The following is a 24,137-nucleotide window of genomic DNA, read 5'->3' as shown; positions in this document are numbered from 1 at the left end:
AGTACATGTAAGAAAGGTACTGTTACCATTAGAAGTAAATTACATTTGAATACTGATTTTGACATTCGGACATTTTCTCCATGTAGTATAAAGCTGTCAAAGTGAATGTGAAGGGTCCACCTCATCTGCTGAAACACGTCCACTGGCTGCAGGTGTGCAAAGTAAAACTCGAGGCCTGTCAAGTGCCTCCAGATTAGTGGGCCACCCTCCATATCCACACCACTGCAGGCCCTCATCGGAGACCCCCAGACGCCCTGAGCTGTGCCCCTGGGTGGAGGCAGTGGCCGGGGAGCACAGTCCGCAGGGATGACCTGGCTCTCCCTAAACCCTGCAGGAATGTGTGGATTTGGGTGAGTGCTGTAACCAGAGAGCACCTTCTCCTGACTTTAAGCCCATAATGGAGCCACTTCCTGTTGGTAATCAGTTTGTTGTGATCTCTCCCTGCTTTGGGATTTTGACACTTCGCCGTGAGTCCGTGGAGAGGGGGAGTTGAAAGAGGTGTTTTTGCTGTTCGTCTCTGTGTCCAAGTCCAAATCAGGCTCCTCAGAGGATGGACTAATATGTTCAACGCTTTTCTATGCAAGCAAGTGGTAGAAAATCTGTGCTTTGTCTTACGAAATGACTCATGTAATCTATTTTTCCTTTTCCTTCCGTTAGCTGATGACCTCAACCGGCTTCTACGCAACACTACCTTGACGGCCTCCAATAATAACAACAAAAACAGCATCAGGGCCAAAACTTGAGGCAATTATTTTTAACAGCAGCTTTATTGTTGCTTCCAGTCTTCGTAATTGGGAACTCCATGCGGTCGGGGGGGCTCACATTAACCACTGTTAATCGTTACCACGATGTGTGTGAAACAGCGTTGTGGTACCGTCCATAAACCGGGTCGGGCCGTCTCTCCCGGGGGTTAAGCAGCTCCATGGGGCAGGAGGGTTTGGTTGCCTCAGGAATCGCTCGGTCCTGAGGAAAATCCCACGTGCAGCTCAGCCCTGTGCTGTATTGGTTACCTGGAGTCCCTCTAGACCCTGAGGCTGGACCTCACTGGTAACGCAGCGAATAACCAGGTGCAGCAAAGTGGATTCTCTAACTAGTCCTAATCTGCTCTTAATCACAACCCCGTTTCTGGTCTTTCCCCTTTGTCTCTGTAGGCTGGTGTCTTTCAAGCCAAATGGAGAAATTCCCCTCCCTAATCCCCCCGTTACAGAACCCTCTATCCTCTCCAACTTGCAACTCGCCAGCACCGTCATCATCATGACGACCCCTGGTTCCTGCCCCATCAGCAAGGCAGCTTATGCCTAGTGAAAGACAAGAGGGACGAGGGAGGGTGAATAATGAAGTGAAAGTCCAACTCTGACATGCCAATTGGTGTAATTATGGGCTTAACTCCTCCTAATACATTTCTGAGGACAGCTTTGTGTGCCCCATCTGTGAGCTGAGCCTATCTGTCATGGGGTGACATAACCTGAACACCGGGACAATCAGTCCTCCCTGCTGCTTGGACAGTTTTCGGAGCTCCGTCACTGACGTCAAATCTGCTTTTTCCCCTTTTGATATTCGTCTCAAGCTGTTTGTTTGGAAGACCTTTCCTCTGCCAGCCAAAGCCATTTATTTCCACTTAGCATTGATTTACTATCCAATAAACTCTTGTATGTTTATTATGAGTATGTCCCTGTGAATATATATCACATGTTCAATCTCCCATATTTCAGGCCCGGGCAATGTATATGTGATATAAGTCAGCTATTTTCCCAAAAGGTTTGTGCTACTAAAATCTGGGATTGTGACAGAGACATGCAACTTTCCTCCATCCCCCCTGGGACTGAAGCAGGACATCCTAGCGCTGCCCTGACACATCTTCTGTCTTTGATGTCCCCCAGCCAAGAGTCTGATTTGTGGTTTAGCCGCGTTCTCCCCTCTTAGCCTCCAAACAAGCAGAACATGGGGACCTTGTATTAGTTCCCAGAGACTTTTGGGGGGTGGGGGGTGGGGGGTCTGGAGAAGGAGGGCGAGAGGTTGAGTCAGACCACCACAGAGCTGGGGAGACCCTTCTCTTCCTCCTCGCCGGTTCCCACTGCTCCTGACACGACAAACGCATGTTAAAAAGGTCAGGTCTTGATAGACAACAGAGCACCGGCAATTACTCTGCTATTTCTCCTGGAAGTCCCCTGTTTTCTGTTTGCAGAAAGAGGTTTTTTTTTCCTTCCCTTGTCTCTCAGGGAATAAAGAGGCAGTGTTTAAAGGAAAGCGGAGCTTGGACAGGGAGAACTGGGAACTGCGTGTAAGGACTTGTGCCCGAATTGCTTCACATCTGTCTGCCCGTCCATTTGTGGAAATTGGAGAACGAGAGTGTTGGCGCACCACCGCGTCTGTCTGTGTGAGTGTACAAAGACGGCAGATGTGAGTCCGTCCGCACCAGAGGTGCAAGTCTAATTTTGTCAGTCTAAATGGGATTTCCTGCCACCGAGTTGAGCCGAGGCCCGTTGCGTCCTACACGCTGTTGTGGTCTGCAGCCACCGCTGGACTAAACATCGACTCCTAAGCCCAAAATGATTTCTTCCTGTGTCTTCACATCTTCTTTCTGCCAAACCAGCTCAGTGAAAGTGGCTCAGGGCAGTCATCTATCTATCTGTGTGTGTGTGTGTGTGTGTGGTGTGTGTGTGTGTGTGTGTGTGGTGTGTGTGTGTGTGTCACAACCTCTACAGGGTGTATTCCTGCTTCTCCCCAGTGCATGCTGGGACAGACTCCAGCACCCTGTGGCCAGTGTTAGATAAGTGGCAGCTAATAGGAGATGGAATCAGAATAATTACAGTTTAGCAGCTGAGTTATTATGACATTAAAACATTTTACAGTTTAAAATTAATAACAATTCCACTGTAAAGATTATTTTCTATATAGTCCTATCATACCTGCAACATTTGAAAGGAAAGAGAATAATTGTTCACAGCTAGTGTATAGAAAATTGTACATCATTGATGCCCTATATTATCTAACTAAAAATCTGCACATGTTGGTAAACAGCAGTCATAATTAACAATGTCCTTCCCACTTTATGACACTATGAAGCCTGGTATTGTGCTGTATAAGGTTCCCAGTTGGTTTATGAAATATTAATACAATAATATTGTCTGCATGTGTCACCATTTATTGTAAAATTCAGTCACTCGATCCGGCGGACCGCTTGTCTGTCCTTATTATCACAAAAGCGATTTTTTACATTTAAAAAATCATCTTCTATGGCTTTTATCACAGGTTCAACAGTAAACTGGGACAAAACATCCAGGTGGGAGTTGCACCTCTGAAACTTAACCACAACTATCTGCTTTTACTGCAGCCTGCCACTAGATGGCGACATCGCAGCCTCACATTAGTTTCCACTCTGGTTTGTAATCGTGCACTCACGATCCGCCTCATTATCATCTCATCACCAAGTCAGGGCCGCAACATCACACCCGATGACATTTCTTCCTGCGTCCCACAGTACAAATAGAATAATTGACGTACATTTCACCACCTTAGAAGAAATATGGAGAACAGATGGGAAGAGTCGGGGCTGGCGCAGCGAGAGGCGCGAACGTGCCAGCTGTGTCAACTGGGAAAATAAGCGAGGACTTGATCTTCCTGTTTCATGGCACAGTCAGATATAAGGGGGGGGGGGGGGCAGTCGTGTCTGCTGAGAAAGCATGTGGGTCCACTGGGAGGGTGCCCAGTCTGCCAGATGTCCAGTCCTGCCCCGTTTCAAAGGAAGGCTTTCACTGGTGAAAACGGCACCGGTTCTGACAGGAGCAGACCAGAGGGTGACAGAAGTGGAGATCACACGGAGAGGATCCCGCGGTCCCTTAGCAACAGACGTGCGCTGCTGTAGTGCGTAATGTGTTGCAGCTGGAGGGTTTCCATGCACCGCCAGCTCTGTGCATTTATGTGCACGTGGTGCACTTTTTTTGAGAGGTGAACTTGACTGCACAATTGAGACTTATGAAGGAGAAGTTGGGCCCTGCACACCTCTAGCGCCTGTAAGGAGAAAGGGGACCAGAGGGAAGCTGAGAGGCCCCACTGAGGAGTTCATACAGGCAGAGAGATGAAGGCCTGTAAATGGCTGCCAGTAATCATCCCTATAAAAGAGCAGCTGCACCAAGGATCAGTTGTAAGTTGTTAGCGTGGCTGCTGTTCTTGGCCTCCCTTCATATTCCAGAGAACAAGCAGAAAGAGTGTGTCTTTCGGTTCCTTTTCATGTGACTCTGTGTGGCTGCTTGTTTATGTGCAGGTTGCCCTGGATATGCACTCTGCACTGGATAATTTCCAAGTCCAATCTATATTGCTACCAGCCTGTGGAATGTACCTTTGCCCCTGGGAAATTCACCTGAATTACTTACCAGTGAGCGTGTGTGCGTGCGTGCGTCTGGGTCTGCGCGAGCGCATGAGTAACCCGACCATAAAGGTAACCACAGCTTCTAATGAGCTTATTACAAGACACAAGCTCGCGTCAAATAACACACGAGCTCCACACTGAAAACATCAAAACACCCTCTAATGGAATCGACTTTGTCATCAAAGGAGCTCGTCAGCTAGCTCGGCCTTTCGTTAGCAGGGCTGGAGCTCAGCCGGAGGAGGAGGGCGGAGCTCACCCCGATAGTGTGCCGAGGACCTGCTCCTCATGTCCGTGACTCACGCTTTTGATATGGCTGAGTGTTCCTGAGGGAGACACCACCTTCAGATCTGTGTGTTTCTTTGTTGCAGGCCAATCCAGTCGCTCTACGACGTTACGAGGTGCCGTAGAAAAGGGATGCCCCATGGAAACATGCAGTGACTCCCAGACAAATAACATAGCTGTGACTATCAGTACTTTGAGTTTCTATTGGCAGCCCTGCTATCTTTTTATGGCTCCTCAAGAAGTGTTAGATTCCGCGTGTTTCTTTGCAGGTGCAGAGTTCATTTTTCCATCCGCTGGGATCAGTCACGACTCCGGATAATAACGTGTTGCCGTATCGTCTCGACTGATCTGCTGATTTGAATACATCAGAGTTGCGCCACAATATAAAAAGAGAACATAAGAGACAAACAGTCATTTTATTTAGCAATGTCAACATATTATTATGCTGCCACGGCTGAAGATGAAGAACAATCTGTCTAGATTTGTTTCCTGTGAGGCTCAGTTTGAAAAACCTGATTTTGTTTTCTCAACAGTCACTGAACAACTTGATTCTACCTACGGCTCAGGGACAAGTATAGAAACTATTAAAAAGTGTACTGGGGTACTGGTCTGAGCTCAAACTGGGCATTTCCTTGCACATTTCTCTGTCTTGTAAAACTCAAAACCTTTACAAATGAAAGATATTTGAGATTCCAAGGTCACTTTTGTACCGAGGCCAACTTCACCCAGAGACACCGTCAAATTTCCTGAGGGAGACGCAACTCAAATCCACCCTTCCTTGGAAGATCCCCCCCCTTTTTTTCCCTACATTTGTCTCTATGGCAACGATGTGGCTGAGGTTAGAGGGAAGGGGCTACCGTCTCCTCTTTATAGCCGTTATTCCTGTGCAACAGCATCTATAAACCCATTGCACGAGGATAATGTTGTCATGGACATCAGTAAACATGTTGCCCAAAACAGTAGCTGATGCAGAAAAGAAGGCAAACAAAGTCTCGTCCCAATTTGGTCATTTTCCCTTTTTTGTTTTTTTAATCCTCAATCGGTCTGTCCCGTCTCCTTCCTCTGATTCCCAGTTTCCCAGCATGATGCACCTGTATCAAGCATGACTCAGGAGGGAGCACATCCCGGCAGGGAGGCTGACCTATGACGTAACCATGACGACATGGTGGGAGAGTGATGATGAACCGGCCTGTCACTGGTCAGTATTAGTCATTTTGACTTAAACGGTCCTGGGTACTCACGCCACGTCGAACTGAAGGATTATTCATTTATAAAACGCGGCTTCAAAAGAAGGAATTTTGACAGTGAGGGACTTATAACTTGTAAATATTTTACAGCACTGGTACCTTCCTAAATTTAACAGTTCATTGGCTTATTAAAATAGTTGCATTGATCACTCCACCAGCTGCTGCTCGGCGTTCCCTGTTTCCAGCCATAACAGCCCCGGGGCGGCCCTCGGCGCTGTGCTCCGGTTGAATGGACAAGGTGGAGGGCGGACCACCTGGTTGGGATGACCTATGGCTCCCTGCTGATTGTCACCTCTGTCTGATAATTTGCACGCACCTTGTCTGTGTCTCTGCTCCTGGAGGTATCCGTGTCTCATTTATCAGGCCTCCCGGGCTCTTCTCCCAGACCTCCCAGCAGCACGCCGCACTCAGGCCTCCAGCTTCCTCGCAACGTGTTAAGACTGGCCTCTTGTTAACCTGCCGTAAAGTAGTCGCTTCCTTTGACCCACAATCACGTCCGCGGCCTCCACGCACGTTGGTTCAAACGCTACGGCTTCTCAATTCTTTTTCTTTGATTTCAAAATCTTCCTTTGAATGATTTCGCGTGGTTCTTCAGACCTGCTCATTTCTTTAGAGCTGCGTGTCTTAATTTTATGAATTGAGCATCGTGGTTTCCTTGGCCAGTTGAATTTTATTTTAGGTTCTTGCTGTGAACTGGAGATGAGTGAGGAGCATCCTCATCCCTTTGCCTCAGTTTCTCCATTGTCAGCTGGAAATCTAATCAATGGAATTCAATTTAGATTACAGATTCTCGGTGGCTGGGTTACTCACTCTCACTCATTCACACACGCACGCACACACGCGCGCAAAGACACACGCGCTGGGCGAGGGGGATGGGGACATGCTCATGAGTCTTAAGTCATCCAACCAGCCAACCAGCTCCTTGCTGAATAACTGCACGATCACCGAAACGCGATGGGAGGCGCAACGGGCCACGGAGCTGCTGGCTCTCTATATCCAGCGGCGTAGAGGCGCTCTCACTCCATTCACTTCAGAGACGCACGCAGCCGAGGACCTGCGCACAGTCCCGCAAGACTGGCTCCGGATAGCACAACACGGACAACTTTCTCCTGCGCGACTCTCTCAGACGGACCTTCTCGTTTGGATTATATGGTTTACAGACTGTTAGTGAAGCGTAGTCGTGCGCCTGTGCAGTTGTAACAGGTCCCTGAATAATCTTGGCTGAAGTTTGGAGGCTGTTAGAGGGTAAAGGACAAGTGCAATGCGTGTCAGACTCGTCTCTCGGGATTGTCTCATTGGCGTGTGAGGAGATCATGTCGAGCAGCCGCACAGTTTGCTGAAGAGAGAATAACAAGAGACAACGACCAGCCCTCTGCAGCCTTTTCTCCTGCGTTACAAGTGCAGCAGAGCCCGCTAAGCAGCTCTGACATCCCAGGTTTCCCTCCCCGAGGGGATGGTTGTGGATTCTGTGGGGCCAGGAGCGATTCTGGGGCTCCTACAGAACACCGCCTTTTACTTCTCGTTCGGGGTTCAGTCTAAATTAAAGGGAGATGAGAGCCGCACTTTGTTTCCTGCTGTGGACCACGTACCTGCTGCTGGCCACTTCTGAGGTAAAGTTTCTGGACTGCAGAGAGCGGCGGGGCTGAGTAGACCCCCCCTTCGGTTCCATGTCATTCACAATGCGGGGTTTAGAGTGTGCCAACATTTCCCCGACTCGATGCGTGAAGAAGCAGTGCTTAGTTTAACCTAAATGAGCAATTCAAATGAACAAAACTGAGACCACTATTATGCGAAATCAGCTTTACGACGTGTGTTTGCGCACAGGCTCGTTGTCGTGCGCGCTTTTGGAATAACAATAACGCGTCTGCGCTTGGACTCATATCGCAGTTATTTTTGGCCGTTGTGCCAAATTTGTTATATATCCTGGGCCAACTGGGCAAACGTTTTGGTTGGCCTAAGCGCGTTCATGGGAACCGCTCTGAGGGGTATAAATAGCCTCCGTTCCCGTAAGACTTGGTTTGCACAACTGCACGCCGCGCAACAAGTGCAAAGTGCGGAGAGATGGCGCACGCACCAACACGGATCTCTCCGCCTCATTTACGGACGCCTTTAGGTGACGCTCGAAGCAATTTTACAGAGTGAACCAGCAATTTAAGCCTTTTCGATGAAACAGCACTATTAATTTATCCTAACCGATCCAAGGCGGTGGAACAATATGTTGAAATCAGTAGAGAAACTGTCCCCATAAATAATCCTCAAGACAAATGTTTAGAGCCGTTCGTTTGCGTTTCCCTCTGCAATGCTTATTTAAATTACAGATTTTCTCAGGGGGGTTGGCACAACTTTCCCCGCATGTTTGGAGAAGCCAAGGCGGCGGTTAGCTGCGCAGGAACCCGGCGCGTTTATTTACGCAGACCAACAATGACACTAAAACCGGACCAAATGTCTAACTTGCCTCTTCTGTTTGAATCCCCCCCCCCCCCCAACGCCTCCTCTCCCCTACAGAAGGAAGTGGAGTTTCCCCAGGAGCTGATAGACAGACTGTCCAACAGTGAAATCCACAGCATCAGCGACCTCCAGCGGCTACTGGACATTGACTCCGTAGGTAATTTCTGCCTCGTGTTACTTTCCACTTGCACTATCAATAGACCGCAGGTTACAGTTTTATCCCTGACTGTTGATCACTTGTGAGACTGTTGATGTAACAGCCTGTAGTAAGGGGTGGAAATAACAGAGTTGAGTCCCAATTACATCAGCAGCTGTTTTTAGACTTTGGTAAATTGTGGAGCCCTTTGTGAGCATATGGATTAATATTTGTATTCAACTGGCCTGGCAGGCTTCTTTGGGGGCATTTTTGCCTTCATGAGGGAATATTTAATACAAATTAAACAACAGTATCCAAAATAGACATGACATCATTGAAAGTGCTGCAGAGACATTCAGCGAAGTCTGTGGTGTGAGATAACGTTGATTGTTGCATCAACATGACAAAATGGACTTTTCACTGGAGCTTCGGTCCATCTATTCCTTCAGCTGCTGCAATAAACCACCTTTAAAGCAGCCAGACGGCCACAGATGCCTGTAAACAGAGACAGGCGCTCGCGGGTCAGGCGGGTTCCCTCGCCGTTACGGCCCTCTGCGCTGGGTAGGGCGATCCGTCTCCGACTGTCTTAGATTTAGTTTCAGGGCAGCGCTGGAAGAGGCTGTTTGCCTTCATACGAGCTTCTATTTACACAGGCTTGGGCCATATATCAAATTCTGGGTTCTCCCCTGAACATTTGTTGATGGAAATTGGTAATTACTAAATTTGTACAAGCAGTCCCAAATGGGGGTTAGCTCATTGGTCATAGCTCATTAGTAGAGCCACAACTTTACAGAGCAACACAGCAAAACAGCAGACTAGCGAACCAAATGTGTTTGCATGCTTATATGCCAGCCTGATGGACGTATCAATTAGCACCAGTAGCCCCACGTCATTAGTTTGTTTAATAAATTAACCCCAAAACAAGTCAACCGTATTTCACATCAGCGATCGCCCTGGGGGGCAGAATAGATCTGTGGAGGGCTTGTGGCATGAGAAGAGGTGTTTATAATTGAATTAGCATGTCTTTCTTCAAACAGAAGAATGTGTTGCAGGGTAACAGTAGTAGGCTGATTATTATTACGAGTGCATAAATCTGTCCGAAGGCCAGCTCGGCAGCACAGGCCAGCCCATTAAAAGACCTTTGACGCCAGGCCAGGGTGGGGGGTGGGTTGTATTTTCAGCCCTTTTTTTGCGGATGGCCGGGACAGTAAAACTACCACTCCAGGCTGAACAGTGCATGGAAGAGCATGCAAAGCAGGGAAGGTGAAAGGAAGGGCTAATTTGAGGTGTTTGTTTAAACGTTTACACGCTGGCGCCAAGTGACTGATGTGCTTGGAAGGACGCATCCAGGAAAGCCGTGATTATTTTTGTTTGAGTGGTTTTATTTATCCAGACATGGATCCTATTTATGTCGTTCCGACCGTTCTTCTGACGGATGGCTTTACAGAATTGGCCGTACATCTCGGGAATTCTGGGAAAGCCTTTGTGGCTTTATGGCTGCTTTCTTGTGCGTCCATGAGCGGGGACGATGCCTTTAGCTCGACTGATAGATGAGACGAAGCCTGGCCCCTTGAGGTGCTCCTCTGCTCTCTTTTCCTCTCTTCCATCACCGTCTTTCCCCCTTTTTGCAGCCCCCACAGCCTGCCTGCTCTTATCTCTCTGCAGTGAAGGACTTTGACAGAAAAGGGAACCCGACTCTTGGAATGGGGCAGAGTTGGAGGAGGGAGCAGGAGCCTTCTGGAACTTGTGTTCACGCTGCACTTCAGTCAGAAAAGCCTTCAACTCGTTGCGCAATCAGCTCGCTTTCTGACATGTCGGCGGGGTGTTTGGCTTCAGCTAACATCTCCGATGAACCTGTGTTGCATCAGCAGGGAAAAAATAATGTTCTCGTAACATGTGGGGGGAGTTAGCACAACCACCAAAGGTGACACTGTGTCAACTCAGCCACACAACTGAGAATTAAGGAAAAGAGGCATCGAGAGAGAGAGTTATAGAGGCACTTATTACAACAACTATGAGCAACAAGTTCAAGTATGGAGGGAGAAAAAACTAGAGGGGGGAGGAGGAGGAGGAAAGGGAGCGAGTCCCTCAGCTAATGGAGGAGTAATTTGCAAGTAATGAAAGCCTGATTCATAGTCAGAGACTGTCTCCTGCCCTCTTTTCTCTTGTCTCAGTTTGATGATGCTCCAGGCGTGTTATTACTTCTCAGTCACCTGGAACCAGCAGGGAATTAAACCCCCCTCTCTTACTTTCGCATTTCCCCTGGATTTTTCACATCTTTCCATTTTCTCCTCGTGTACATTCTTGCCGGATCAGTCTGATTGCTATTTTACCCTACATTCTTTTTTGCTCGGCGTCATTTAACCCATTCGTGGCTGCATCACTTTCACTAATAACCTATTTAATCACATATGCAGTGTCAGATCTTTAAAGCGGAATAATGCTTGCTCAAGAGTATTGAAGCAGATGCTTTATCCAGAACAAAATGTTTCAAAGAGTTCTCACTTTTATCATCCTGAGGTGAAGAGAGATATCAGTATGATTGTGGAGGCTTGGTGGGTGTTCTGACAGTGACCTGGAGCGTTAAAAGGTCACTAGATAGCGCGACCAGCCAGCTGTTGCAGTGAGTCCACCTGAAAGTTCAGACGGCGTAGGCGCATGTCTCCATTCTTGGCCTAGCAGACCGATAGCTTAGCCTTTTATGTAACGCCAGGCCTGGGCAGCAGCACTGCAGGCGACACCTCCAGTTCGGGGGTCACAGGCTGACCGACTGACTGCATGGCAGATTTTCCACTCTCGTCGAGCTGCCGACGCCCCCCACAAAAAAATCAGACAAAAGCAAATAAACAGCCAATCCCAGAGGTGGACCGTTTATAGGTAGAGGAAATCCCGTCAGATGACTGTGGTCAGAGCACAAAGAAGTGGGATGAGTGGAATGTGTTTGCCTGTGGTGAAGCTTTGTTGTAGCGTGTACATTAGGTTTTAGCTTGTTATGGAGGGTAATGACAGCAGTCTGTGCAGTTGGGAGTTGTGGGTTTATTTTAAGTGCACAAGATTGTTTTAGCCAGGTGAGTGGGTACGCTGCACCTACAGACGTTTAAGACCCACCCACTGAGCAAACACGCTCAGACTCTGCTCTTTGTGATGGGCCGCGAACACCCTCTACTATCGTTTTATGGCTGTCCTGGCACTCTTGTTTCATCCACCTCATATTGTGGGTGGAGACCAAAACAAGCAATCTTTATCAGATGACCGTGACTGTGAATTGGCTGGGCTAGCTATCTGCTTTAAGAAGCTTGTACATTTCCAATGCAACCCGATGATTGGAAAAGCAAACATTTTCAGGTAAATAAGAGACAAGAAACCACTAATTACGTGCACGTATAATGGCACTTGAGTACCACCTGTCAAACGACCACTTTAGTCCCCTGCGCGTCTGTGAAAGCTGGTTGTTTCTGTAGGGACATGCTGACTCACCTGTGTCTCAACACTGTAGACGTGGTAGAAAGTTCAGCCAAATGAGAGAGCGTGGCGTGACAGTTACAAGGAGGCCTGTGTAATAAAAAATGTCCCCTAAATGTCCCCTGTGTACTTTAGACTGTTTACCTCGGTCTGTGTCATCAGCAGCAGTCGCCTTCACCTGGCCGCTAGCAAATGAAGGAATCCCTTAGCTCTTCAGTCAGTGCCAGTTTTACAGCACAAGAACCGGATCAGTTGTATTTAAAACGTTATTATGGACTAAGCAAGACCAAGAGAGGAACAATAATCAAGGATGATTGTTGTTTAATGGTTTCATTTCCGTTTTTTCCTGTGACACTATTAACATTGTTCACTTGTGTTTTGATGAGGTACGGGAAATGATGTTATCGAGGAGCGAAAGCACCACAAGCATCACAACCACCACAAGAACTACTCTCATCACCCTGGTTACTACAATGACCTGAAGAGCTCTCAGCTCCACAGCCGACGCAAGAGGAGCATCGGTAAGGCCGAAGATACGCTTCAGCAGTTCGCTGTTCTCTGCATTATAGTTTATCATGTAGTCATAAACCCTTGAAAGAACCTTCATGTCATTCAATAACGAGTGCCCAGTAGGTCAAACCAATCAATTTACATTTAGCTCAAACAAGGATGTAGTTATTGGCTGTTATGGGGAGTAATGGAAGCCTAATGAAGACATATAACCAGTATTTATGGCATCCTAGCACTAATGAGACCTGAGACCGGTGTGTGATGTTGAAGAGGACATCTGACGTGAAGGCTTTTAATTGACCGGGCGATTGAAGATCAAAAACACAGCTGAGAAATATATCCTTGAGCGTTGAAATTCCAGGCATTCAAGGCTCAAGTTGCAGCTCGCCTGGCCTCTCAGATTTCTTCATAAAACGCCACGCGGCACAATATCCGATCAAGGTGTGGAGAGCACCAGCTAGTGTGCGTGGTCCTCACGTCTCTCCCAGCGCCGTGGCGTTTGAGGCGACGACTCGTATTTAACGAGCCCATATCGCATCAGAGATGTGAGAGACCTCACACCGTTTTGGCAGCTGCCCACCGAATCCCTCGTATCATCCCCTTCGATGCACATGCATCATCTTTGTGACATAACATTATCTGTACCCTTAACATCCCATTGTTAAAGGCCCTTGAAGGGTGAAATGAATGCTTTTTGCTCAGGACCACGGGGTCAAATACCATGATTAGATTTCCCACTGATGAACAGGAAAAGATTTCTGGCCTCGTCACACCGCATTAACCCCGGTGAGACCTCCGAACAAAGGAGCAGTCTCTTTACGTCTCAACGACTTGATCCCTAAAGCTCTTTAGCTGATATGAGATCAGCTTTTTGGATCGCACATCTTCATAACCACTTTTAATGGATGCTGGGCGCGTTCTGAGGTAAGAAGAAAAGCCCCCCCATTAAATGAGTCATCAAATAATGAGCGGTGAAGGAATGCAGCTGCGAGGGACGAGGACAGATTACAACAATGCATCAGCACGCCGCCGCAATTTGGAAAATGTGTCACGGAACGCTGACTTGACTCTTCCCGCCGCCTGTCTCTCCCTTGCAGTGGAGGAGGCGGTGCCGGCGTTGTGCAAGACGCGAACGGTGATCTACGAGATCCCCAGGAGCCAGGTGGATCCCACGTCTGCCAACTTCCTGATATGGCCGCCCTGCGTGGAGGTGAAGCGCTGCACGGGCTGCTGCAACACAAGCAACATGCGCTGTCACCCCTCCCGCAAGCACCACCGCACCGTTAAGGTAAGACCTACACACACTTATACACACACTCACACACTTATACACACACTCACACACATCTACAGATTTCATTGTATAAGTGGCTGCTGACATCTTCCTGTGGACTGGTAAGTAAGCCATACGTGAGGCGGTCACCTCCAGCCTGACACCTGTTGAGTGGGGGGGTCACCCTCAGAGGGATCATCCTGCTCCATCTCGCACACATTAGTGAGAGTGACAAACACTGCCTACTTAGGCCCCTCTGGGTTTCCTCGGAGGGAGACGAGGTGAGAGAGTCAGGGGAACAGGAACCAGACGGGGCTGCTCTGCTCTCAGATGCTTGCTGGCACCCATGGGTTGAAAACAAGTCCTCCTGTTGAGGATCAGAGGAGACACCGTGGCTATAACAGGGTCGTATTTCTGCTGTATTTACATTATAGACCCTTCACCGGTGACTGGCTCTCTGTGGAGCTATGGGAGTTATGCACTCTGTTTTGTCAGAGTAATAGACAAGTGGGAGCTAAACAGAACGGGCTCTTGGAGTCGGTCCTTGGGCTCTTTTGTCTCTCTATCTATGGGATTTCTCTGCTGCTTTCTTTCACATTGGAGTCACACCGGCGCGGCTGATGGGTCTACAGGGAAAGGATGTACTGGCTCAAGGAAGCAGAATTCATTAGAAATGCTTACTCACAATGTAGGGAGGCATTAAATACATCCCAAGCCTGTCCGTCTGTCCATCTGCCAGAGCGTCTGAAGTCCTGAATGGAATCTCTGTTGGCGAACAATGACAAGGGCAGATGCAGAGACAGTACAATGTTTGATTATTTGGGGAATGTCACGAGCCTTGCTTCTCAATATCTTCCCCCCACTTGACACCGAGGACAAAATGAACACACAGAGTTCCGATTTTCTTTTTCTTTTTTTGGGTCTCGCCATGGGCAAAAGGGAGGGCTGAAAGTATCCCTGGAAAGGTCATCTGTCAGGGATTGCTCTGGCCACAAGACATTCACCACATTGTGTGAGAAACATTGTTTCATGCCAAGTTTCTTTTTCTATCCATCCTCGAAGCAGTTAGTCTGAACAGGGGTCCAGTTTGTGCGTCTCCTTCCATTTATTAGGAAGCTAAAAATGTTGCCTGTCTACCCCAGGCTTGACTTGTTTTCCTTCTGCCGGCCAGAGATGGGAAAAGAACACATTCACTGTGTTTCTTTCCATCTTGTGCCACTGTGCATTTGTCCAAATGCACCATTATTTATTTATTCCCCCTCTCTTTCTCTTCCCTTCTTCATGCCACGGACCCAGCACAAGTGAACAGGTCTCTGCAGGACCTGCACCGCGTGAACTTGTCCCGTTTCATGGCGGGGTAGTAAAAAAGCTAAAATAGGATTTGCCTGAAGGAGAAGGGGCAGATTTCAAAGTCACCTTATCCCCATGCCCATCTTTTCCTTTCTTTTAATCCTCTTGAACTTGTTTTACAGATTGTTTTGAAGGCAAACGAAAAGGATGAAAGATGTCAGTGTTGAGTCTTGACAGCGATCGGAGCATCCACACAAGTGATGAAGGGCAAGAGACAGAAAGACAGGGAGACAGAAAGACAGATAGACAGAGACGGGGAGACAGAAACACAGAAAGACAGAGAGACGGAGAAATGGGGAGACAGAGAGACAGAGACGGAGAGACAGAAAGACAGAGAGACAAAAAGACAGAGAGACAGAGAGACGGAGAAATGGGGAGACAGAAAGACAGAGACAAAAAGACAGAGAGACAAAAAGACAGAGAGATGGGGAGACAGAGACAGAAAGACAGAGAGACAGAGAGACAGACAGAGACAGAGAGACAGTGTGTGTGTGAGAGAGAAACACACAGAGAATCTAAATTAGTTTTTATATATTCAGCCTGTCTTTCCAACATTCCTTAAAGTTCCCCCTCACCCCCAAAACCACCTCCTCTTGCACTCTCAGTCACACCAGACTCCCTCCCCTGTTTCATCCTCAACACCCCCCTATTTTTGCTTCCATTAACTCCGCCAAAATCTCTCTCATTAGCTTTTGGTATGTGATCTCAGACGGCCGATGGTGTCATCCTGCTCTTTTACAACTGAGATATGGCGTCCACACAAACTTCTGTCAAACTCCCCTTGACTGCTTTGGTCCAAAATCATAAAACCACTGGTGATGTTGGACAAGCCCCCCCCCCCCACTAAGGAGTCTGAGGATAGAAGGTGTGCGATGGATCAGAATGGTCAGATAATGATAATATGTCTATGGTCTGTGTAGCTAATTAAATAATCAATGACAAATATTAAAGGTGTCACTCATCGTTTCTTTATGAACTTCAACTTGGGTTTTTTTGTGAAAGGTTAATTTGGTTTGGCAGAAAAGGGACAACTAATCCTTTTATTGCCATCATGAGGCACCTTAATAGAATCAATTTTCCAACAGTTCTCTCCATCATTGATTTAATGGCTGAAAAATTTGGCTCTTAATTTGGCCGTCCTGCAAGAATTTCACATTGGACAGAGAAGGTCATCGGTGCACATCTGTGTAAGCCCAAAAAGGAGATTTTTTTTTATGTGTGTTTAAGCGCGCGGGGGTCTGGGATCTGTGCGATGCGAGGTAACCCCCCCACCGCTGCACAGGGACAAGGCTATTTGTGTGAAGTGGCAGCGAGAGGAAGACGGGCCGCAGAGTAATGAAGTGTTGATGGCTGCTGGATCAAAGTGGAGGTTGACAGAGGCCAGGCGGATGCAGCCGCAGCGCTGAGTGTTGGGGTCCACACATCTCCCTGCGCTGCCCCCGGCCCCGACCTCATAACACAAACACGCTCGCTGGCGGTTACCTCGGCGACCTCAGAGGATTCAGTAGCTGCACCTCTGCAGTTGTGTGGGACCCTGATTTCTTTTTTTTTGCTGTGACAGTGATACAGTGAGGATGATTTATGATGAGTCTGAGGGCTCCTGCAGATTATGTTTGGGGGGATGAGATTGAACTGGGGTGTGTGTGTGTGTGTGTGTGTGTGTGTGTGTGTCTGGGGGGGGGGGGTCCTTTTTGAAGTCCCGTGCAGCTGCGAATTATTTTCCCTGTGATTCACGCCGCTCTCTTTCTAGACGAAAAAGGGTTAGAGAGTCTGTGTGTATAAAGTGTGTGTGGCACGCACAGCAGGGGTTCACGGAGCGGGTCAGAGACCATGGGAGCGTCCTGATCCAAGACAGAGGCCGGAGAGTTTGGTTACTGCCGCGCCAGCTGGAATGCATCAGCACGAAAGGGAAAAGGAGCAGTCACCTTTTAATCATATTTTGCCTTATTTCTTCCCCGTCCTCCCTTTGCAACCCCCCACCCCCTGGTGCTGGCGATTCATCGTCTCTTTTAAGAAACGACTCCCTGCCACACCACCCCCCACGCTCTAATTTGACATCTCATCCCATTCATAGTTTTTCTTCACTCTCTCATTAAGATCTTCTTACTTTCCCCTCCTTTAAGTGCGCAACAGTGTTTCATCTCATGTGTAATCCGGTAATGACACGGTAGGCCACAGAAATACACCCCAAAGTCATTTACTGCACTCTACAGAACATTTGTTTGAATCCCTGACAGGAGTTCTTCTTACTTTTGTTTGATTTCGATGACAGATAGACAGATAACGAAGCCCCTTTGCGGTCCTTTGTTCCTGCCAGCGGCATCACTGTAGCCCTTTCCCTAATTTCCTTCCTGATAAATGAATTGCTACCCCGCCGTTGTGCACATATATACACTCCTGTTTATTTTCACTCACTTCTGTCACTGTTCCAGTTCCCGATGGCCGGCGGTGCACATCCACATCCCTGCTGTGTTTTCTTTGGAAAGCTGGAGCAAAACTTTCCCCTCCATCATGCTTCCATCAGTGCTTGGTGCTCAGGGAATTCCCAATTAGCCTGACCAGTAGAGTAAGCTTCACAAGGAGGGATGCGGAGACAAACCGGGGGGGTTGGCGGCAAAGGTTCACTTCCCAGAGCCCAATGCCTCACCCAAGCCCTATGGATCGGATATCATTCCACAGTCGCTCCGGGGAACTCTTTCTCAGGGCCTCGGCTTTCTAGGGAGTTTGATTTATACAAAGAGGGAGTGGGGGCCCTCGTTTTAGCAAGGGGGGGTTCGCCTCCCTTTCTCTGATGTATGTTAAATGTGGGAAGCCATTGACTCTCTGCCGAAACAGAAGCTGGTGGTCTTTGTTAAGAAGCAAAGAGCTGTTAGAAGGATAGAAAGAAACCTCCACGGAGAGCTGAGACAGCCACTCCTGCAGCGACACGTTCCCGTTACACAAGAAACAGGAAACAAGAGCGAGAGTGTTGACAAAGTGGGAAAGGCAGAGGCCGATTACAAAGTGTTCAAGCCCAGTTATGCACCTTCACAGACAAATACGAAAGCGTGTGTGTTCTTTTGTGTGCGTGTAGTCTTCGTAATCCGGCTGTGCGAAGACTCGGGATACGAGCAGAGCGCCCAGCTTATCATCGCTGGGCCTCGCTGCTTTTGACTTATGTCAATACCTGATTGTTTTGGCTGTTTGTTTGGGTTTCGCACGTGTTAGTCATTAGCATCAGCATCGGTGTCAGCTACTGACCCATTTCCAGTAGCACCAGTCCTGCTCAGTGTTGTGCAACTTTCCAAAAAAACATCAAGTTCAAGGCTTTTCGACTACACGTTTAATCAATTTTACATAGACAGTTTTACAGTATGTGGCTCATTAAAGATGGGAAATTAACTAATGCTAATCCTGAATGCATTAAAGTGGTAGATGACAATAAAGCTTTGATAACCTCTAGTGTAAAGAGGTTTCTTTTTTACTGGAGTTACCTAGAAACTAAGTGTTAATTGGTTACGTATGAATGTCATCATATGCTTGTCATGACCACGGTCAGCACTTCTCCTTCCTTAAATAACCCCCTCTGTTTGCACACACACACACACACACACACACACACACACACACACACACACACACACACACACACACACGCACACACACGCACACACACACACACACACACACAGCCACTAATGAGAGTGATGGTCTCCTCTCTCGTCTTCCTCTTCTCCCTCCCTGTCCGGGCAGATAACACCACTGTTAACCCAGACTCCATTGTCCTCTGTTTGCTAACCGCATACCTCATCTGCTTGCTTATCCTTCTTTTTACTCCCTCCATTTCTTCTCTTCCCTTTCTCTGCATGGAAAGAAAAGTGTTGCAAAGGAGAACGCGGGCCGCTGTTTTTATAACCTCTCCAGATGACCCTCCAGCCATTGTTACAGCACTGACATGAAGCAGCGCCGGCTGTGAGAATGTCAACATCATACTTTGTTTTATCAGACGGGGATTTAGCGTGTTCATTTGTCTGCGTGATTCAGTCGCCATCAAAAGCCGGCTTTGGTGCGATGCCATCACAAAACTTAAAGTTTTTCATCCATTCCCGTGAGTGTGTGTGGTGCCTGAAGCTGTCTCCAAAAGCTGTATTGTTCATAACACTACAGTGCTGGGAGATTGTCAGCCAATTTCCTCCCTCATGCAGTTACCATTAAGATGTTTGAAGCGGGGGATATGGTGTCCATGTGGCCCCCAGTGCTAGATGGGGCGGTTACCTGTCTTTGGCGCTCAATACAGAGAAGGGGTAAAAAGTGTAGCCACCTCCTCAGGCAAGAAGATCATCATAACCTCCAGCCAACCTTCTATTCAGCTTTCATCTAAGCTTCAATCAACACGGTCAGTTAAGAACCTGCAGAGGATTGGCCCTTTTTATTACTACTGTTGGGTGGGAAGTAGAGGTCAGCCCTGTTGTGGTAAACGGAGAGGGTGTTAGCTTGCCTGAAGGATAGGAATTCCTGCAAATTCCTTTGTGTTTCTTGGATCGGAAGTTCTGCTTTCTTGCTGCTTGTCAGGCTAGATGACTGTATTTGCTGTACATTCATGTTGAACAACACGAATCCACGAAAAGGTTATAATGTGGTTTAAAATGCGCCTACATACCAAAAAAAGACAAAGCACCGATGCATGTGTCCGTGTGGACGGGGATGCTCCGGGCCTGGGGTATGTCCCGGAACTCCCATCCTTTCTTCTCCTGCCAGGGTAAACTCTCTTTGCGCCCTAAGGGAGTACACTGCAACCCCTACCCTCCATCTCTCCTCTCCCATTGTTCACAGAGGCTTTGACAGGGTCATTCAGTATTTACACACCTGATCAACAGCCCATAGAGCACACAGTGAGTAGAAGTCAATGCATCAGCCCCTGAGGAATGCTGCCGTCACACTTCAAACACAGAGAGCCAAAGCAATGCCTGGTGTTTTACAATGAATCGGTTTATGAAAGTCTCATCAGTCACAGTGCTACGCCTCTTGATGTTAGCAGATGGAGCAAAGAGCGCGTGCATTCACTGACGACACATGCACAGCAAAGACTAATGATGTCAGGAGACCTGGCTAACCTAGCCTCTCTTCCCTCCGTTTCCAGGTAGCAAAGGTGGAGTATGTGAAGAGGAAACCGAAGCTGAAAGAGGTCTTTGTGCGGCTAGAAGACCACCTGGAGTGCGTGTGTACATCACAACATCACGTGGTGGAGCACTCAGAAGCAGAAACAGGTAAATCCCATCCTCAATGATTCATCCTCGTGGTATCCAAGCACTGCATTTTTGCATTGAAGCAACATCGTGCAGAGGCCGAATGCGTCGTCCTCCTCTCTGCATCATCATACCTCCGTGTCAGTCTTCATCTCTTTCATTGTTCCTCTTTCTTTGATACGCTCTCTAGCTTTGCACTGAATGACCCTATTCCATGCTCCCACACAGATGTGTACCTGTGAGGCAGCCTGCTATTGCAAAATTGTGTGTGTGTGTGTGTGTGTAATAAGGGTGGGTGTCCAAAGGCTGCTTGGCATTAAAACAGGTAAACCCGCAAATGCCTTGATCTGAAGCCTTTCTCTCCCTGGGAGCAGATAAGTGCTGATAAGTCATCTGAAGTATTTATAGTCTGTCATATCTTTGCACTCTCTGCTTCTGTCCTAGGGCTGTTAGGCCTGTCTTTCTCTGACTCATAAAGCCTGCTTTTAGCTTTTAATCTTCCTTCCTATCCCAACTTTGTGTTTTCAGGCCACCGTAGGGCTAAAGGTAAAAAAAGGAAACCTAAAAAGCTAAGGCCCAGCAAGGATTTATTGGCGACATAATTAAGTTGCATTCTTTACCCAAAGTCCAATGGAGAACTATGAAGGGAACAGGTAGGATTTTAGCACCAGAAGAGTCCGCTCTCTCTCTCTCTCTTCGGCACCAATCAGGGCGCAAAGAGGGCCCAACAAATCACTGTCATCAATCACATCACAGCCAATCATTGTGAGGGAGGGAGGGCCAAGGAGGAGCCGCTGCATGCTGCTGTGATGGCCTGCTGAGCATGCACACCCCACACACATGCTTTCTGCCACAGTGTCGTGCACGCCTGTCAGTGTGTGCACCGTTGTTTGTGTGTGAGAGAGGATGAAAAGGATCAAGAGAGTTGTCTTTTACGTTCACGTTCATTGTAATGACGCACGTTATGATTGATTAAGAACATCCTGGGTCTTGTGCGCTTGTTTGATATGCATGGAAAAAAATAACTGGGCACCAGATCCAATAAACAACTATGAGTGATTCATTTTTCCAAATGTGGGGGCCCAGTCGTGACACTCATCCATTTCTCTATCTCCCACAGTGGATGTAAGGTGAGAGCGATCAGAACATGGGACTTTCAGCGTGGGAGGATTCCGTCACCAGGACAACCCGCTCTGCCCTCTTCCCCACTGCTGTTCTACTCAACAAAATAAATAAATAAGCATTTCCATAAGGATGCCAGACTGAAACAATAGATGAATACGTAAATAAGATGCCAAAGGTGCTTTTTCTTAGACAGTAACCAGTGACGATCACTTCCTCTTGTGGTGTGCCGACTCACCGCAGACGACCCCGGAGATTAAGAAGAACGAGACTTGTTCTGCAGTACAAGGCCGAGATGATGAAAGGGATCGGTGACGAGCGCGCCTCACAGACTTTTATTGCAGATGGACAAACGTTTTTGCGGACGCTCAGAACCCGAAAGAGCGGCGGACAACAGCTGCTGCTTGGCAACAGGCCCCGCCTTATTTAAATGACTCTTGTGTGCGCGGGGAGGAAAAGAAAAGTAGGAAACACAGAGGAAAAAGGGAAAGGTGTTTTCCTTTCCTGAAAGACTTGATGGAGTATTGAATATTGTGAGTTTGAGGATGTACACTTAAAGAGGAAATCCTCTCCTTTATTGTGTACAGCTGAAGTTGAGATGGAAGACACGTCTCTGCCGACAAACTATTTATACACGTGGACATTTGCTTTCTGTCTCTTCCAGTAGGAAAAAAGAGATAAAGGAGAAAAATAATGATTTTGGAGAGAGGCAAACGTTCTGTGTCGTCTTTGTAACACCAGTATCACAATCTCAGTGTCATTCTTTTTTTAGTTGATATTAGTCTCGTCATCCATGTTTCTTATTATATTGCAGTATATCTGAATGTTGTCAAGTCTTGTATATGGTTTGGACATGTGTGAAAGGAGGAGATGTGAGCGTCAGTACAGGAAAATGCTTTATTTTTGTTATGAAATATATTAAGCTTACTTATATCCAAGCAGGAATGATGTTTATTTCTTTTCTTGCGTTTGCCTTTATTTAATCCATCCGAACAGAAGAGTCGTAGGAGTGGGACATCAAGGAGACAGGAAAGCATTGCAGTTAGTCCCTCAGGGCTGTGGAGAGTGGGTCAAACATGGCAACTTTTCTTTTTTTACAGCCATGATAAGCACAGCCCAGTTTTGAGTAATCATTAGTAATTAGACGCTAATCACTGAAGAATTTTGGAACGCCTACGCAGATGTGCCAAAGGAAGACTGGGACAGGAGGTCTGCACACGCCTGATTTCCCTTCCACATTCGCCTGTTTTTTCACTCATGTCGCTCCACCTTGATAAGGACGAGTTCTGCCCTCCTTGCTTCACAAGCACATTTGTTGTTCCTGCAGGGGACAAAGTCCAGCTTAGGCAGAGAACGGACGCGCAAAGCGAATGGGCGGCCGTGTGAATAGGCTCCTTGTTTGGTCGGGGCGCCGCTCCTGTGCGGACAGGAGAGCAAATTCCCACTCTGACAAGGTGCTCAGGCCTTACGTAGCCAAACACAATCAAGACAGATGATGATGAGGACACAGCGGTGACCTGAAAACAGCAAGATGATTGTTTAACCCCGAGCGTTTACTTCCTGTTCGGAGTGATAAATGTGCATCGATGGGCCTTGCGCTACAAAAACACCTTGTGATCGAGCTCAGAAATCTGACACATATTTCTCAGCCGCAGTAAATCACGGCGCCGTGGACCGTGTCGAGTCGAAGTCAACCGAGGTGAAGTTGCATCGAGACAAGGCCATATTGGCTGTTGTGGACATTGGACACGTCTGGGAATAAGCAATCCTTCAGCTGATTGGTGCTATATTTATAAATCTGATGTTTGATTTCTGTTCATGTTCACATTTACATTCATGTAAGTGTTCTCAATAAACCAGGGACCATAATTTCAACATTCTTTTATCCATTAAAGAAAAATACCATTTTGATAAGACATTTTGTCCCCACTTGGGTTTCATTTAGATACAGACCGAATTTATATATACAGAATTTATAGATTTATGGTTTTTCAGAGTAGCAATGCTTAGTCCCAAAATTTTACTGAGTTGTGTGGAGCTAAAATGTGACAGCAACAGTTGTCATGGTGATTCAAACGACCGGAATGAAAGGATTTAAATGCAGTCCCAGTACCACTGCTCTCAATTCATATAGTTTATACAGGAATGGATTTTATGTCTCCCTCTAATTTAAAATATATACATATATACGCCAGAATAACCTAATTTGTAACAGACTTTTCAAGACATTGTAGTCAAATAAGCGAACCAGAAAAAAATGTGGAATATGGTCCATTTGGGTTTAGAAGGATCTGAATGTGGGGGTCGCAGGTGTATCCGGGAAGTGTGAGCTTTAGTGGGTTGAAGAGGACCTGGGCTTTATTCCAGGATCCAAGAGTAGGTACTGGGAGCTTTACTACTGTTCCTGCCACAGCTCAGTATAATCCGAGAGCTAAGGGACATGAAAGTCTCCCTCCCGGGCACTTCCCGAACCTACACCCCAGCTTATTACCCCAGGAGGGAGCCAGATAAAAAGACGGACAACATGAAAGAAGTAGAGGATCAGGGACAGTCAATGGACCAGAGGACAAGCTGAATGAGGCGAAGATGGAAAGAGAATGGGCTGTTTTATTCAACTTGCTGCTGTTTCATTCACGAGAGCAGAGGGACGGTCGAGGAGTCAGGACAACGTCCTCAGTGTGCAGGTGAAGGACCAAGTGCAGGGGAGGTGAGA

At 47.5% G+C, this 24,137-nt stretch overlaps 1 protein-coding gene across 2 annotated transcripts; it reads left to right on the top strand.

Moving 5' to 3' along the window:
• Positions 1-6,882: 6,882 nt before the first annotated feature.
• Positions 6,883-23,340, top strand: pdgfab (platelet-derived growth factor alpha polypeptide b). 2 transcript variants are annotated; one of them, XR_008947115.1, is made up of 7 exons: positions 6,883-7,508; positions 8,404-8,503; positions 12,331-12,465; positions 13,552-13,742; positions 20,197-20,323; positions 20,831-20,955; positions 21,423-23,340. XR_008947115.1 is itself a non-coding variant. In XM_057015009.1 (6 exons), exons 1-6 carry the CDS (start codon positions 7,449-7,451, stop codon positions 21,434-21,436), a joined length of 627 nt encoding a protein of 208 aa, XP_056870989.1. In that variant the 5' UTR covers positions 6,893-7,448; the 3' UTR covers positions 21,437-23,340. The 2 variants fall into 2 exon arrangements, 1 of the variants encoding a protein (XP_056870989.1); XM_057015009.1 differs by lacking the exon at positions 20,831-20,955 and having other exon boundaries at positions 6,893-7,508.
• Positions 23,341-24,137: the final 797 nt, after the last annotated feature.

The sequence above is a fragment of the Takifugu flavidus genome, chromosome 18, assembly GCF_003711565.1.
Source record: "Takifugu flavidus isolate HTHZ2018 chromosome 18, ASM371156v2, whole genome shotgun sequence".
Classification (NCBI taxonomy): Eukaryota; Metazoa; Chordata; class Actinopteri; order Tetraodontiformes; family Tetraodontidae; genus Takifugu; species Takifugu flavidus.
Note: the sequence above shows the minus strand (reverse complement) of the source record. Positions and strands in the feature narration are given on the sequence as shown.